Source organism: Periophthalmus magnuspinnatus, chromosome 13 (assembly GCF_009829125.3).
Source record: "Periophthalmus magnuspinnatus isolate fPerMag1 chromosome 13, fPerMag1.2.pri, whole genome shotgun sequence".
NCBI classification, from domain to species: domain Eukaryota; kingdom Metazoa; phylum Chordata; class Actinopteri; order Gobiiformes; family Gobiidae; genus Periophthalmus; species Periophthalmus magnuspinnatus.
In genome coordinates this window covers 25,481,167-25,494,856 of record NC_047138.1, presented here as the reverse complement: position 1 = coordinate 25,494,856, position 13,690 = coordinate 25,481,167, and the positions used below count along the sequence as shown (strand labels likewise).

At 36.3% G+C, this 13,690-nt stretch overlaps 1 protein-coding gene across 2 annotated transcripts in view; it reads left to right on the top strand.

The window, feature by feature from the left end:
• LOC117380333 (endothelin-converting enzyme-like 1) overlaps nt 1–7,956 on the top strand; it is an 80,811-nt gene extending 72,855 nt beyond the window's left edge. For both annotated transcript variants that reach the window (XM_055226244.1, XM_033977124.2), the window contains exons 16-21: nt 1,812–1,879; nt 3,380–3,504; nt 4,323–4,388; nt 5,127–5,222; nt 6,193–6,269; nt 7,511–7,956. In XM_055226244.1, the coding sequence (XP_055082219.1) occupies nt 1,812–1,879; nt 3,380–3,504; nt 4,323–4,388; nt 5,127–5,222; nt 6,193–6,269; nt 7,511–7,610 (532 nt within the window). In that variant the 3' untranslated portion in view covers nt 7,611–7,956. The remainder of the gene's footprint in view (nt 1–1,811; nt 1,880–3,379; nt 3,505–4,322; nt 4,389–5,126; nt 5,223–6,192; nt 6,270–7,510) is intronic.
• Nucleotides 7,957–13,690: the final 5,734 nt, after the last annotated feature.

Here is a 13,690-nt window from a genome sequence, read left to right as displayed (position 1 = left end):
AGCCAATGCCACTTGACACAAAAATAGTCAACGTTTTCTAACCAAAAGTTTGAACTCTGCTCCAAACTGCATGCTTTTACTGACAAGGGATTGGCTGTATCCAACAATTCTAAACTAAACATTTTGAAAGGTCAACTCCCCTCAAAATGGCACCATATAACAGGAAGCTGAAGCCCATGGAGAGACCATTCAATTAAAAAGACCATAGCGTATCAGTGACTATTAAACATGATCTAAATTCTTGATTTTGATTTGACAGCCACATTAGTCTGTCCTAGGACATTTGTGAAGTGAATGAAGAATGTACAATGTGCAGTGGTGGAAGAAGTACTCAGTTTTGTTACTTAAGTTAAAGTACAACTACTCGAGCAGAAATGTACTCAAGTAAAAGTATCACATGAGAAAATGTACTTAAGTAAAAGTATTAAAGTACACAAAATGCACTAAAAATCTGCATAAAATTCTTTTACTTTTTACTCTTTGAGACAAGCTTCAAATGTAGTGATTTTGATAAAAACAATTGTGTTGAATTCTGTTCAGCAGAAACAACAAAATTTTATTTATTTTTTTTGCTGTTTTTTATTTGTATAATTTTGAAAAAAAAAATAGATAACCCCCTCAGCCTTTTCAGCAGGTCTTAAACAATATTAAAAAATGATTTTACTTTTCAGTCCAGTTCAAAAATGTAGTGAAGTAGAAAGTACAGATACCTACCTTACCTTCCACCACTGACCATGTGTAAAGCAATTTGGGCGTGTATCACATAAATGTCCAATAAAGCACTTATCATAATGCTATTTTATTTTATTTGCCAAAGTAGGATTTTTGTTTTAAACAGATCATTCTTGGCAACGTTTTCCAAATAGTGATTAAAATAGTGCAACAAATGAATTAAAAAATAGTGCATTTGAAGGTGATCATTATCTGAGTGTGTTTGTGCGCTGCTTTCTACCAAACAAATGGCTTTTGGCTAAAGACAGTAATTGCATTGAGCTTTATAAGTATTAGATACAAAATAGAACTCCATTTACAGCCCCTTGCAATAAGCCATTATGTTTAAGTTTAGGTTTTATTTAGAAATTAACTCACTTGTTGATCAGTCATGGTTTATTTTCAGCTATTTGATTGTTAAGAAGACTCCCCATATTAACTACTGTAACTGGGGCTGGGGCAATAGTTTTTGCTTTTTGGGTAGACAGTATGTGAACATGTTACTAGGTTTAAAGTAAAATTACAGGCTAAAAATAAAATATATTTTCAAGTTGGAAAAATATGCTTAGTTTATGTTAAAGAGGGGGTATTATGGGGTATTAACTGCTAACACATAACATATTCAGATCATCATGTTACCTTTTATTGTTTTGAAAATGCTGAAAACTATGTTAACATGTTTTATAAGTTTCACTTTTTTAACGCTCTGATTCCCCCCTCCCTTTGCGCTCCATGCTATGTCATTCCTCCTTCACAGCATTATCACTGTTGTAGTGTCTTAATACTTAATAATAATAATAATAACTTAATAATAATAATAATAATAATACATAACCCTTGTATAACGCTTTTCATGACACTCAAAGACGCTTCATACACTTCCAAGACAAAACAGATCAAGATCAAGGAGATTCAGTTATTGAAGGCAGTTTTGAACAGGTGAGTTTTCAGGGCTTTTTTTAAGATGGTGAGTGTGGATGAGTCTCTGATATGTTTGGGTAGGGCATTCTAGAGGATGGGGGCATGGATGACATATAGAATGTCTTCAGGTAGAATATGCCCTCTTTAATGATCTTTAATGATAATCATTTGTGTTGCAGGTCTTTGAATTATGGAGGGATAGGGGCAATTATAGGCCATGAGCTGACACATGGATACGACGATTGGGGTAAGAGTCATTCAACTATATACTATACTTATAACAACACCAACTAAACTATATAAGAAATGCTAAACAGCTGCATCACTCCCACTACAAATTCATCTACTGTGGGAGTGCTAGTCTGACAGTTACAGCCTGTTCATCCCGGTTTAGTCATAGTTTAGTCCAGGGTTTTCTCTTGGACAAATTTACAGTCTGTTTGATCCTGGTTTGGTTCTGATTTAGTCTTAGTTTAGTTCCTGTTTAGTCTTAGTTTAGTCCCTGTTTCGTCCTTGTTTAGCCCTGCTTTAGTCCTTGTTTAGTCATGGTTTAGCTCTTGTTTAGTCCTAGTTTAGTCCTGGTTTAGTCCTGTCATAAGGTAGGAGTGAGCCAGGACTAAACCAACTTAGTCATGGTTTAGTGCAGGATCACTCCTGCCTTAGTCCTAGTTTTATAGACTAAGGCAGGAGTGATCCCTTTTACAGCTTGCTAGTTCTGGTTTGGTTCTGATTTAATCTTAGTTTAGTCCTTGTTTACTCCTGGTTTAGTCCTGGTTCATTCCTGCTTTATTCCTGGCTTACTCCTGGTTTAGTCCTTGTTTAGTTTTGAACATATCTACAGCCATACTCACAACAAGTTCCAGGGTTAACTCCCTTGATTAGGCATTTTATCATTGAACCTCCATTGTTCATGTTTTGAGTTTTATCCATATATACAATTATGTTTTAACTAATAATTACACCAGAAGTGGAAAGTAACCAACACATAGATACCAATTATTTTATTGCAACATTTTTGAAGGTGCACTATGTAACTATGTAGGTGAAAGGTTCACTATCTGCTTAACATCTCCTGCTGATGTTATTATTTTGCCTGTAATGTTCCACAGTATGACATTAAACTGCTCTTGCATTAAAAAAAAAAAAAAACATGGATTCTTACTGTGAGTGGGCTCACCTTTTCACAGATCTGGCCTGTAACTTGGCCTAGTGGGGTCATCTATTCTATAAAGATAGATATGTTTGTATTTATTTCATGGGTGTTTTAATTGTAGAAAAATATATTGAAAAAACACGCATACTTACTTTGAGTTGGCTTGCCTCTACATAGATCTGGCTTGTAACTAGGCCTGGTTTTATTTTGTTGTTTTTTTAAGCCATACGGTAGAACATTACAAGTAAAGCAATACCACCTCCATGGAGACAAGCAGATAGAGAAGCTTCTACCAGAACAGTTACATAGTGCAGCTTTAAATCTGGTTACTTATTCCACCTCTGAGATTTGTCATTTAACAACACAATCTCAACTGTTGCTTAGAATCCACAGAGCTGCAAACTCTCCAAATTGAAACCCATTTAAAGTTCAATAGACCAAACAGTGGATGTGTAGTTGCTTGTATCATATTATAATGATACATATCTGGCAGCTCTGTGGACTGTAAAAAGGCAGTTGCAGATTGTGTGACCCCGTTGCTAACTCGTTGCTGCCCTCTCCTGGCCTCAGTGCTGAAATGGTTCATGTCTCCAGGGGGCCAGTATGACCGCTTTGGTAATCTGCAGCAGTGGTGGACCGAGGACTCCTACAGGCAGTTCCAGAGAAAGGCAGAGTGCATTGTCAAACTCTATGACAACTTTACCGTCTACAACCAGAAGGTGGGGCTGTGCAGAAGGATATAACTTTAATTAGGCATTTCTGTGATGAATGTGCAACAAGTTTAGCAAAATGCTAGAGGAAGACGGTTGTTTTAAGTTGTTTAGTTATAAAATAATCAATGAAAATGTGCTGGGAATCATTTAAAACCCCAGAATGATCCTAGTATTTGTTTTATCAGGTAAGGGAATGCATAATTATAACAGGCAAAAAAAACTACTTAGCTAACATCAAAAGCAGCAACAACTCACCAATTTCACGCAAAGCTAAATATGCAAACATCACAAACATACACATTCATTCAAATTCAAATAATGCTGGTAGTCTACAGGAGATTGAACACATATCTTCAATTTAAATGGGGTAGCATTTTTACTCCTATATAATGTAGTTAGTCAATTCAACTTTATTTACATAGCACATTTAAAACATACATAAAAGTAAAAAAAAATGTATATCAACAAAGATAACAAAGTACATAGGAAAAAATAAAACAGATATCCTGTATCCACCTCTTCTGCCTGGTGTTAAATGCCAGGCAGAAGAGGTGGGTTTTCAGTCTAGTCTTAAACCGCATTAAAGACTGAGAGGTTCTGACAGGAAGAGGGTGCTGTTCCATATGCCCAGGGCCCATAGCCAACAGGAGCTGCTCAGGTGACCTCAGGGCTGCAGCAACTCCCTCAAAAAAGTGGACCCATAGAGTGCAGGCATTTAAACATATTTAGCAACAGTTTGATACCTGTCTGCATGTAATGTATGCATATAATGATGCAGTTTCTTCTCATAGTTTTATGCATTAAATGTTTTTTTATGTGTTCAGGTGAATGGACGTCTCACTTTAGGAGAAAACATTGCTGACATGGGAGGACTTAAGCTCTCCTATTATGTAAGTCCTGTGTGATGTTCAGTATCATTATAGACACACTGGAATGGAATATGTATGTCTCATTTTTGCTGTCTGTCTTAAGAAAACCTTTTAATATAACTCTATATGTAACCCTACTCCACCTTTTGGAGATGTGTTACTGTTGTGAAAAACTAAGTATAAATAAACCTGATATTTTTTAATAATAATTGCTATTGAAATTACACAAAAGCAAACTGTAAAGGCTGTGTTTTTTGAAGTACCAATTTTCCCCCTGCAAACAGCAAAATACTAATCATAAAACTTCTAACCCTGTACTTTAGACCTCTATAAATATGCTCTGGAATACATGCGATTCGTGCATTAGTTTGTTAGTTCATATTCCAGTCTTTTTGCCAAGTCTCAATGTGAGCTTTATAAATTGCAAATCTAATCGCAATGCTTGTCAGAAAAGTCATAATTAAATTTGAAGCGTTAATTTGCAAAAACAGATAGGGGCCATTTTAAAAAGTCATCAGAGGATTGCTTGTTTTTAAAAGCCAAATGTATTTTACTGAAATAAAAATATTATTCCACCTCTTCTTGATAAAATCCATGATTCAAACCTGAAGATGATAACAGACAAATACAGATTTTTTTTTTTTATTTCGAAAATTTAGAAAATCAGTGTCACATCACAACACCCACTCCTATTCTCCTTATTTAAAACATATTTGAAACTATGAATTGTATTTGGAGGTGTGTTGTATTTGATTGCAGGCGTATCAGAAGTGGGTGAGAGAGCACGGACCTGAGAGACCCCTCCCTGGTCTGAAGTACACCCATGAGCAGCTGCTGTTCATTGCGTTCGCCCAGGTAAAGACCCCCACATGCCTCAGTCTGTGGTTTTCAATCTGGTTATGAGGGCAATGTTTCTCAAACTGTAATGCAAGTACCACTGGACTGGTGATAAGGTTTAATTGGTGGTACTTGGTTTAGACTTGTCCTGTTTTACATCTGGTTTAGATGTGTTATAATAAATCCAAGTTTAAATCTGGTTTAGATCTGTTTTAGACCTGTTATAATCCTGGTTTAGACTTCGTTTAGACCTGGTACAGATCTGGTTTAGACCTGGTATAATCCTGGTCATCAGGGGCGTCGAGTTTACATGCAAAGTCTATGGTGGAAGCTCGTCTTAGCCACCCTGCGTTTTTGCGCATCTTCACATGTCAGAGCAGTGCGAATCTGGCATTGAAGTGGCGCGCCTTGAGCATTCAGGTGTTGGCTGCTTTGTTCACGCATCCAAAAGTTCAAAAGCTGAACTTTTTGGTGTTTGATGCGCAGCATCAACCAATCAGAGACTACGCTACAGTGACAAAGCTACGTCATTATCTGGAAAAAGTAGAAAGACATCAGCCACAAACTAGTGGCAAATTAACTATGCTGGGCGCATAAGTATAAGCATTAGTTTTAAACTTTTTACTTTTTTTTGCTGTTGTAATGTTGCTCATTTTTTATCTTTAGTTTTTTGCAGGGTTAAGATTTCACATAACAAATATGTGCAACAGATAGGATTATCCCACTTAAAAAGATGCACTAACTACATCGACCCTCAAAGCACCTTTAAAATCTATTAAAATGCATTATTTTTTTACTGTACAAATGGTGAGGCTGATGATACTTTCTAATACAGTGTGTAGTGAACTAATTACTGAGTAGATTCATTTGCATTTAACTCTGAGTTAAAAGCACCATAATTCAGAAGACAAAAGGTGTTACGATGTGTATTTAAGTGTTATAATGTTATAATTCTATTTTAAATATATTTTGTGTTGTTTTTGGTCAGAACTGGTGCATGAAGAGGAGGTCTCAGTCCATTTACTTACAGCTGCTGACGGACAAGCACGCCCCAGAACACTACAGGTGAGACCATAGAGTGTATATATACTTGAACATAGTGAACCTACAAAGTACCTACAAAGAACCTATAAAGTATATTTTATGTGCAAGCTTAACAAATGCACAAAGCACACCAAATACATGAACAATGAACAGTTCATGATGCAAGACAATAAATAGATAATATTGCAATAAATACCTTAGAATACAGCCATTCTGATATTACAAGGACACATCTAAATGCATGTTAATATAAGCACAATATCAACTATTACAAATTTTTTGGGCTCAATATTTCTTGTATTTATTTGCAAAAGTGAGTGTTTTTATTGTTGTGTAGAACTTAAACATTTGAAATGCTAATTCAATTTAAACTTCCCTCTTAAGTGCACTAGCAGACTCAAACAGAACTGTTTTTTAAGCTGCATAATGTAACATTATTAGACAGTTCCACAGAATGTCATTAAACTTGACCTCACCAGGCCAAGTCACAGGTCAGATCTGTTGAGAGGCAACTCCACTCACATGAACATATGTATTTCACTGTATTTTTTTTTACAGTGAAATACATGCATTCATGTGCAATCAATACCTGTGATTTAAAAACTCCAAGATATTAAAGAAGACCTATTGTGCTTGTGTTTGCTATATAGTTATAATCTATGACACTTGTGGATCATTCTGTTATAATTTGCACATTTAAAATTGCAATATTCATCTAAAATGACTTGCAGTGCCCAGTGGGAACTGACATTGCTGTAAACGTCATCACAATGGATAGGTGTCCTCCTATGGATAGGTGCAGCTCACAGTAACGAGTAGCGGATTTTTTTTTCACTTGTACCAAAATGACTAGATGACACTGTCGAATCCAATGTGTATCAACGATTAAGAAAATCAAATTGAGGAATGAAGTAAATACATCAAAGTGGGCTTATGCCAGTGGCGGTGAATGTGGGGGTTAATTGACGATATGGCGTCTTGAAAATAAGCCATTAAAGATTACTCAAACCGGCACAAATCACTCCAAATATAACTTCAAGAGGGTAAATGAGAAAGGAAAACAATTATAACATGGTTAAAAGCACTGAAAAGTTGATTTTGCAGAATAGGTCTGGTTCAACATACTATACTATACTACTAGACAATACTCTGCCATACTGTGGAACATTCCAGGCAAACCAATAACATATTCATAGACAAAAGCATGTGGCACACACTCCCAGAAAAGTTACTTGGTGTACCTTTCATGTCTCCCCTGGCAGAGTCATCGGCAGTGTGTCCCAGTTTGACGAGTTCTCCAGAGTTTTCCACTGTCCCAAAGGCTCCCCTATGAACCCATCCGAGAAGTGCTCCGTGTGGTGACAGCCGTACTTAACCAGGACTAACCCAGGACCAGACCAGAATAAGCCCGGGATCAACAAAACTGAACCAGGATCAACAAAACCAGACTAGATCATCAGTGTTCCTAAAGCTCCCCAATTCCAGAGCTGCTCTGTGTAGTGACCGCAAAATTCAACCAGGACTATCTATCCATAGACCAGATAAAGACCTTCCAAAACCCAGACCCAGATTTCAAGATCTGCTTGGACCTCAAAGACCAGGACTATCAAAACCTGACCAGGATCTTGGACCTGCCCATCTAGTTCCTATCATCTGGATCTTTCTCTCTTCAAATCCCAACAACTGTACAGCTCTTTCATGTACATACCTCGTACCCATTTTCTTCAGTATATTTTTTTACATTTTATTTTATTTTGAAATCATTTATTTTTGTATTGTAGCAGTAGATATATCACACATTATGCATTTTGCTTTTATTCAAGTGTTTGTCCATATTTTCAGTATTTTACAGTTCAATGAATTAGGGGATAGTGTTGTTTTAGTAGCTCAGTTGAGATTTAAAAGAATTATACAGCAGCAGATATAGATTCGAAACCAATAGATGTTCCTGTACAATGGCTTTCAACTACCGCATTCCAAATAAGAAGTGATTATAGGCACACTTCCGGCTTCATTGACTGGCTCCATTTCACGTTACATTGAAAAATTGCCACCCCTCTCTCTGTAACTGCTGCTGTCAGGCTTGTTTATTTTGCTATTGTATCTCTAAATCAAGATAATGAACATTAATAACAGACGAATCAGGCATTGCCTTCATCAGCCTCGTTCTGGATTGACTCTTTGGTTGCTATAATACTCGCGGTCGGAATTCCAGTTATGGATCTCGGCTCCATATTTGCCCCCTATAACCGCTAGCCTCAACAAGCTTTATTTGACTGAATCCGAACGCTATGGGGGATATCACACTCCCTTAGTCCACTTTTTTATACAGTCTATGCTTTCAACATTATACTTTGCATTAGGGTTGTCAAAAGTGTCAAAAATCAGATACTAATCAATACTAAAACTGGTATCGAAACCAGATACTTATCGATACTAAAAATACTAATTAAACAAGACAACATGTATACTATAAACTAGTATACTATAAACTAGTATAAATAGTAATATTTTGTGTTGAAAATTACATGCTATTGTCTTGTTGTCGCTCTTAAAAAAGAACCCTTTTATTATCATTGTAGTATTGAAATCAGTATCAAGTATCCAGTCATTTCAATCAAATTTGAAATGTTAGTATCATGACAATGCTACTTTACATTGAGCTACCAAAACAATGCCACTATAACCTAATGTGTTGAATATTTCTCACTTATCACAAATATATAAATTATATGCAGTTTTATGCCACCTCTGGGCGATGTTAGTGAATGAACTCTGGGTTGGTAGTGTTGTGTGGTGCCTGCCAAAATGTGGAATTTCTTTTCAATAATTCCTTGTTGGGAGTTTGATACATGTTGCAGTGTCACCCTCTTGTGGCCAACGACCAGAAAAGCGGTCATGACTGTTGTACTGTTTGCCTGCAAATTGGTCTCTTGTAATTGTGAGTGTTTGTACAATTTTTAAGACATTTTTTAAACATGGAGGTGGATGTTTCTCAGGATTTGTAGCACCATAAGGAAGATGCTAATGCATTGTCTATATACATGCAACAACCAAACGTATATTAAGAAAGTTGAACTATGGTGGCTGCTAAGGGACATTTTCTCTAAAGATTAAATGAATGATATATACAGACATGTACATACAAAACTATATAGAGTAATACACCAATTGGCCATAACATTAAGACCACCCGGCTAATATGCATCCCCACATATGCAATACCATTTTCTATCTCTGGTTAACAACTAGAGTGTAAAAAATAGTACATGGATTCAAAGGTTTTATACTTATTAGAGAAAGGAAAAGTATACAAGCAACTAACACGAGTATAAAAGAAAGAAAAAACACATCCGCGTTTGAGAGATATACCTAGATACAAATAAATGACTGCAAATGGATCATTCTAAATTTTCTTCCAGACTCTCCTGCATTCAAACTGGAAGTAGGTGGGACTGGTTTGCCAGGCTAGCTTGTTCCCAATTGGCTCACTGCTCCTGGTAGATGTAAGTAGCTGCAGACTGGGAACACCACACAACACAACAGCTGCAGTTTTGGAGATGCTTTGACCAAGATGTCTACCCATCATAATTTCTAAAAACACTTAAAGGGCCCATATTACGCTATTTTCTCATTTATGTTGTAATGCTGGTTCCTCATCAAAAACATACTCGAAGTTGTGTTTTGTTTCATTCACACATGTTTAACACACAAACCTTGTATATTTAGCAGAGTTTAGAGTTCTTCTGTCAAATAGAAAATGCTCCATTCCACCTTGTGATGTCATGTGGTATTACAGGAAGTGCTTCACTTTGTTTTTAAACTCAATAGAATCATTTAGATAATTTCAGACTTGAAATTGCCAATCTATGCTGATTTAAAGGTAAAAGGTAGCACTTAACTTCAAAACTACCCCTTCATGACATCATAAGTTGGAACAGAGCATTTTGAGTTTTGGAGATGTAGACTGACTAATAATAAAGGGTTACTCAATGTGGGAATGAAAAAAAAAAACAAACTCTGGATATGTTTTTAATTAAACAGGAACATTATAACAAGACTTAAAGCTCTTAAGGGTCAATTTTGTGTAATACAGGACCTTTAAATATGATGTTTTTTTCTATATATTTTAAAGAACACATTTGCCTTATATATCACACCCGATAGCAGGTGCCATACTGAAGATACTGATGATTCGTCTCAGTGGTCCTAATGTTTTGGCTGATGGTGAACAATGGCGTTTGTACACAGTGTTATAAATACTTTTGTACAGAATATGAAAAGTCTTTGTACAGTGCAGAGTCTATCAGATGTTATTGTTGTACAGTGACTTCACTGAGCTGCATGTTATCACACTCTCTCTCACACTACTCTCTTCTCTGTCGGTCAGTGGATAATGTCAACAATAAATACAACGGATCACTGTGTGCACTTGTTTTGACTCAAATATACACACAGAAAATCACACAAACTAATGCAATGTTGACTTTAACTAAAGGCATTATGTCACTTATGATATGAAGTTTAATTGCAAAAACAGATATCTCTGTTTTGAAAGTGTCTTTTTGTTATCATCTTCTAGATATAGAGCAATGACAATAATGTATTAACAAGAAGAGATGGAATAATATTTTGTTATCAGTAAAATACATTTGGCTTTTGGAAATATTAGTGCACTATGAGTAAACTGCAAGTCTCCAATGACTTTTTCAAATGGCACTTTTTTGCAAATGAACTCTACAAAAATTTCATTCTATGTATAGATAGTCTGGTAGCTAAAACATTATTTTATATGTAGTGTAAAATATGATGTGAAAACTAGAAGAAATTAACTAAAATTGGTTTTACAAATGTTAAGTTGGACATTTCACAGGTTCACCTACTTTCAGTTCCTAAATAGCAGTACATTCATGTGCAGGTTTGACTGTCTGTGTGAGGTTTGCATGTTCTCCCTATGTGAAACCCAGTGGTGGAACGTAACGAAAGTAAAAGTAGTAAAGTACTGTACTTTACCTACATAGATTTTTAAATGGACACTTTTTACTTTTACTTTACTACGTTTGGGAGCAGGTATCTGTCCTTTCTGCTTCACTACATTTTTGAAGTGGAGTACTTTTTATTATTGTCTGAGAAAGGGTAAGGCAGCTGAAATGTCTGAGGGGTTTATTTTGAACACATTTGTTGTTTGAGCAAACAAAAATATACAAATAAAAAAATCATCAAGAAACAAAATCAATGCAGTTGTTTCTGTTGGAACAAAATTCAGCACAAATCTTTATCCATATGATTAGATTTGAAGCTGTATTAGATCTAAAATTCTGCAAGAAATATTTACTCTTTAAGTACATTTTCAAATGAGTGCTTTAATACTTTTACTTAAGTCAGTTTTTTCAGGTGATACTTTTACTTCAGTATTTCTTTTCACTGGTATCTGTACTTTTACTTAAGTAACACAATTGAGTACTTCATCCACCACTGGTCAAACTAAAACATGGACAATATGTTGAAAATCGTCCAGTTAAGATAGGTCTGACCAAGGCTAGCTCAAGATCTAGAGATGGGCCCCATGTTTCTGACGCTTCTGACAGGTTGCTACGGTGACACTGATGGATGGGTCAAATGCAAATTACACATTTGTACAGGCTCAATAATAAAAGACAAACTTTTGAACAAACTTTTGCTGTAGAGAGTTGGACTAAGTACTGTTTTGGCCAGTCCCCAGAATTCATTGTTTGAGGATTATAAAATAAGTCCATATACATTTTCATAAATACGTAATGAACTTTTGATAATGAGGTCGCCAAATGTAAACTGCACTACACAATCGTCTTAATGCGAAAACTGTTTACTGTTTCAAGGCAATGAGCATTAACAATAACCTCATATTCACACACTCCAAGAGGCGAACTCCATCAACACATTAAAACCTCTCATTTTCTTTTTTGTTTGTATTATAACAGTCATGAATGAAGTACCGGTACTGAATTTTGTTACTTACATAAAAGTACAGGTACAGAGGTAAAAAGTGACGCAAGTAAAAGTAAAAGTACCTCATGAAAAAATCTACTCAAGTAAAAGTATTCAAGTACCTGTTTAAAAATTTACTTTAGGAGTAAAAAATAAAAGTATTTCAAACAAATGTTGTTAAATGTAGTAATATTGATTATAAATGATACAGATTTTGGTCAACAGTAGCGATATGAGTAGCTATTTCTAAATTTTTATCATGAATTTGGTGTACTGTATTTATTTTTGTTTGCTCAAAGCCAAAGCTTGAACTCAAAAACTTCAGTCAGAATATTGCCACGAACATGGTCAAAATAACCCTTCAAATCGTATGAAAAGTGCTTTTTACTTTTCAGTCCAGTTAAAAAATGTAGTAGCAGAAAGTACAGACACCTCTCTCAAATGTAGTGAAGTAAAAGTAAAAAGTATTCACTGTAAAATGTACTTAACTAAAGTAATAATAATAATAATAATAATACATTTTATTTATATAGCGCTTTTCAGGACACTCAAAGTCGCTTCACAGTGGATACAATAATAAAATATCACAAAAATTTACAACATAAAATCAAGCATTAAAAGCGATTTTGAACAGGTGAGTTTTGAGTTCTTTCTTGAAGGTGGGGAGGTCAGAGCAGTCACGGAGGGGTTTAGGTAGTGAGTTCCAGAGGGTGGGGGCGGCGATGGAGAAGGCTCTGTCCCCCCAGGTTCGGAGCTTGGTCCTACAGGGCAGGGACAGGAGGTTGGAGCTGGAGGAGCGGAGGGAGCGAGATGGAGTGTGGAGGTGGAGCAGGTCTGTGAGGTAAGGAGGGGCCAGGTTGTGGAGCGCTTTGAATGTGATAAGAAGGATTTTGAAGTGGATGCGCTGAGGGACGGGGAGCCAGTGGAGCTTGTGGAGGACAGGAGTGATGTGTTCATGTGAGCGGGTGTGGGTGAGGAGGCGGGCAGCGGAGTTCTGAATGTACTGTAGTCTGTTGAGGGTTTTTCGATGGTGTACTGTAGAGGATGCTATTGCAGTAGTCGATTCTGGATGTAATGAACGCGTGGATGAGAGTTTCAGCGGCAGAGAAGGTGAGTGATGGGCGGAGACGGGCTATGTTTTTGAGGTGAAAGAGTGCAGTCCGGGTTATGTGCTTGACGTGGGGTTCAAATGAAAGAGTGGGGTCGAGGAGCACACCGAGGTTACGGATGAGTGAGGATGGAGAGAGTGTGGTGTTGTCAAAGTGGAGGGTGAAGTGTTGTGAGGATTTGGCGATGTTGTGTGGACCGATGATGAAGTCTGTTTTGTCGCTGTTAAGTTTGAGGAAGTTGTGATTCATCCAGTTTTTGATTAAAGTACAGATACCAAAAATTCTACTTAAGTACAGTACTTTACTACTTTTACATTGTTACATTCCACCACTTGTATTTTCGTTATCCAAGTTCACATATAAGTC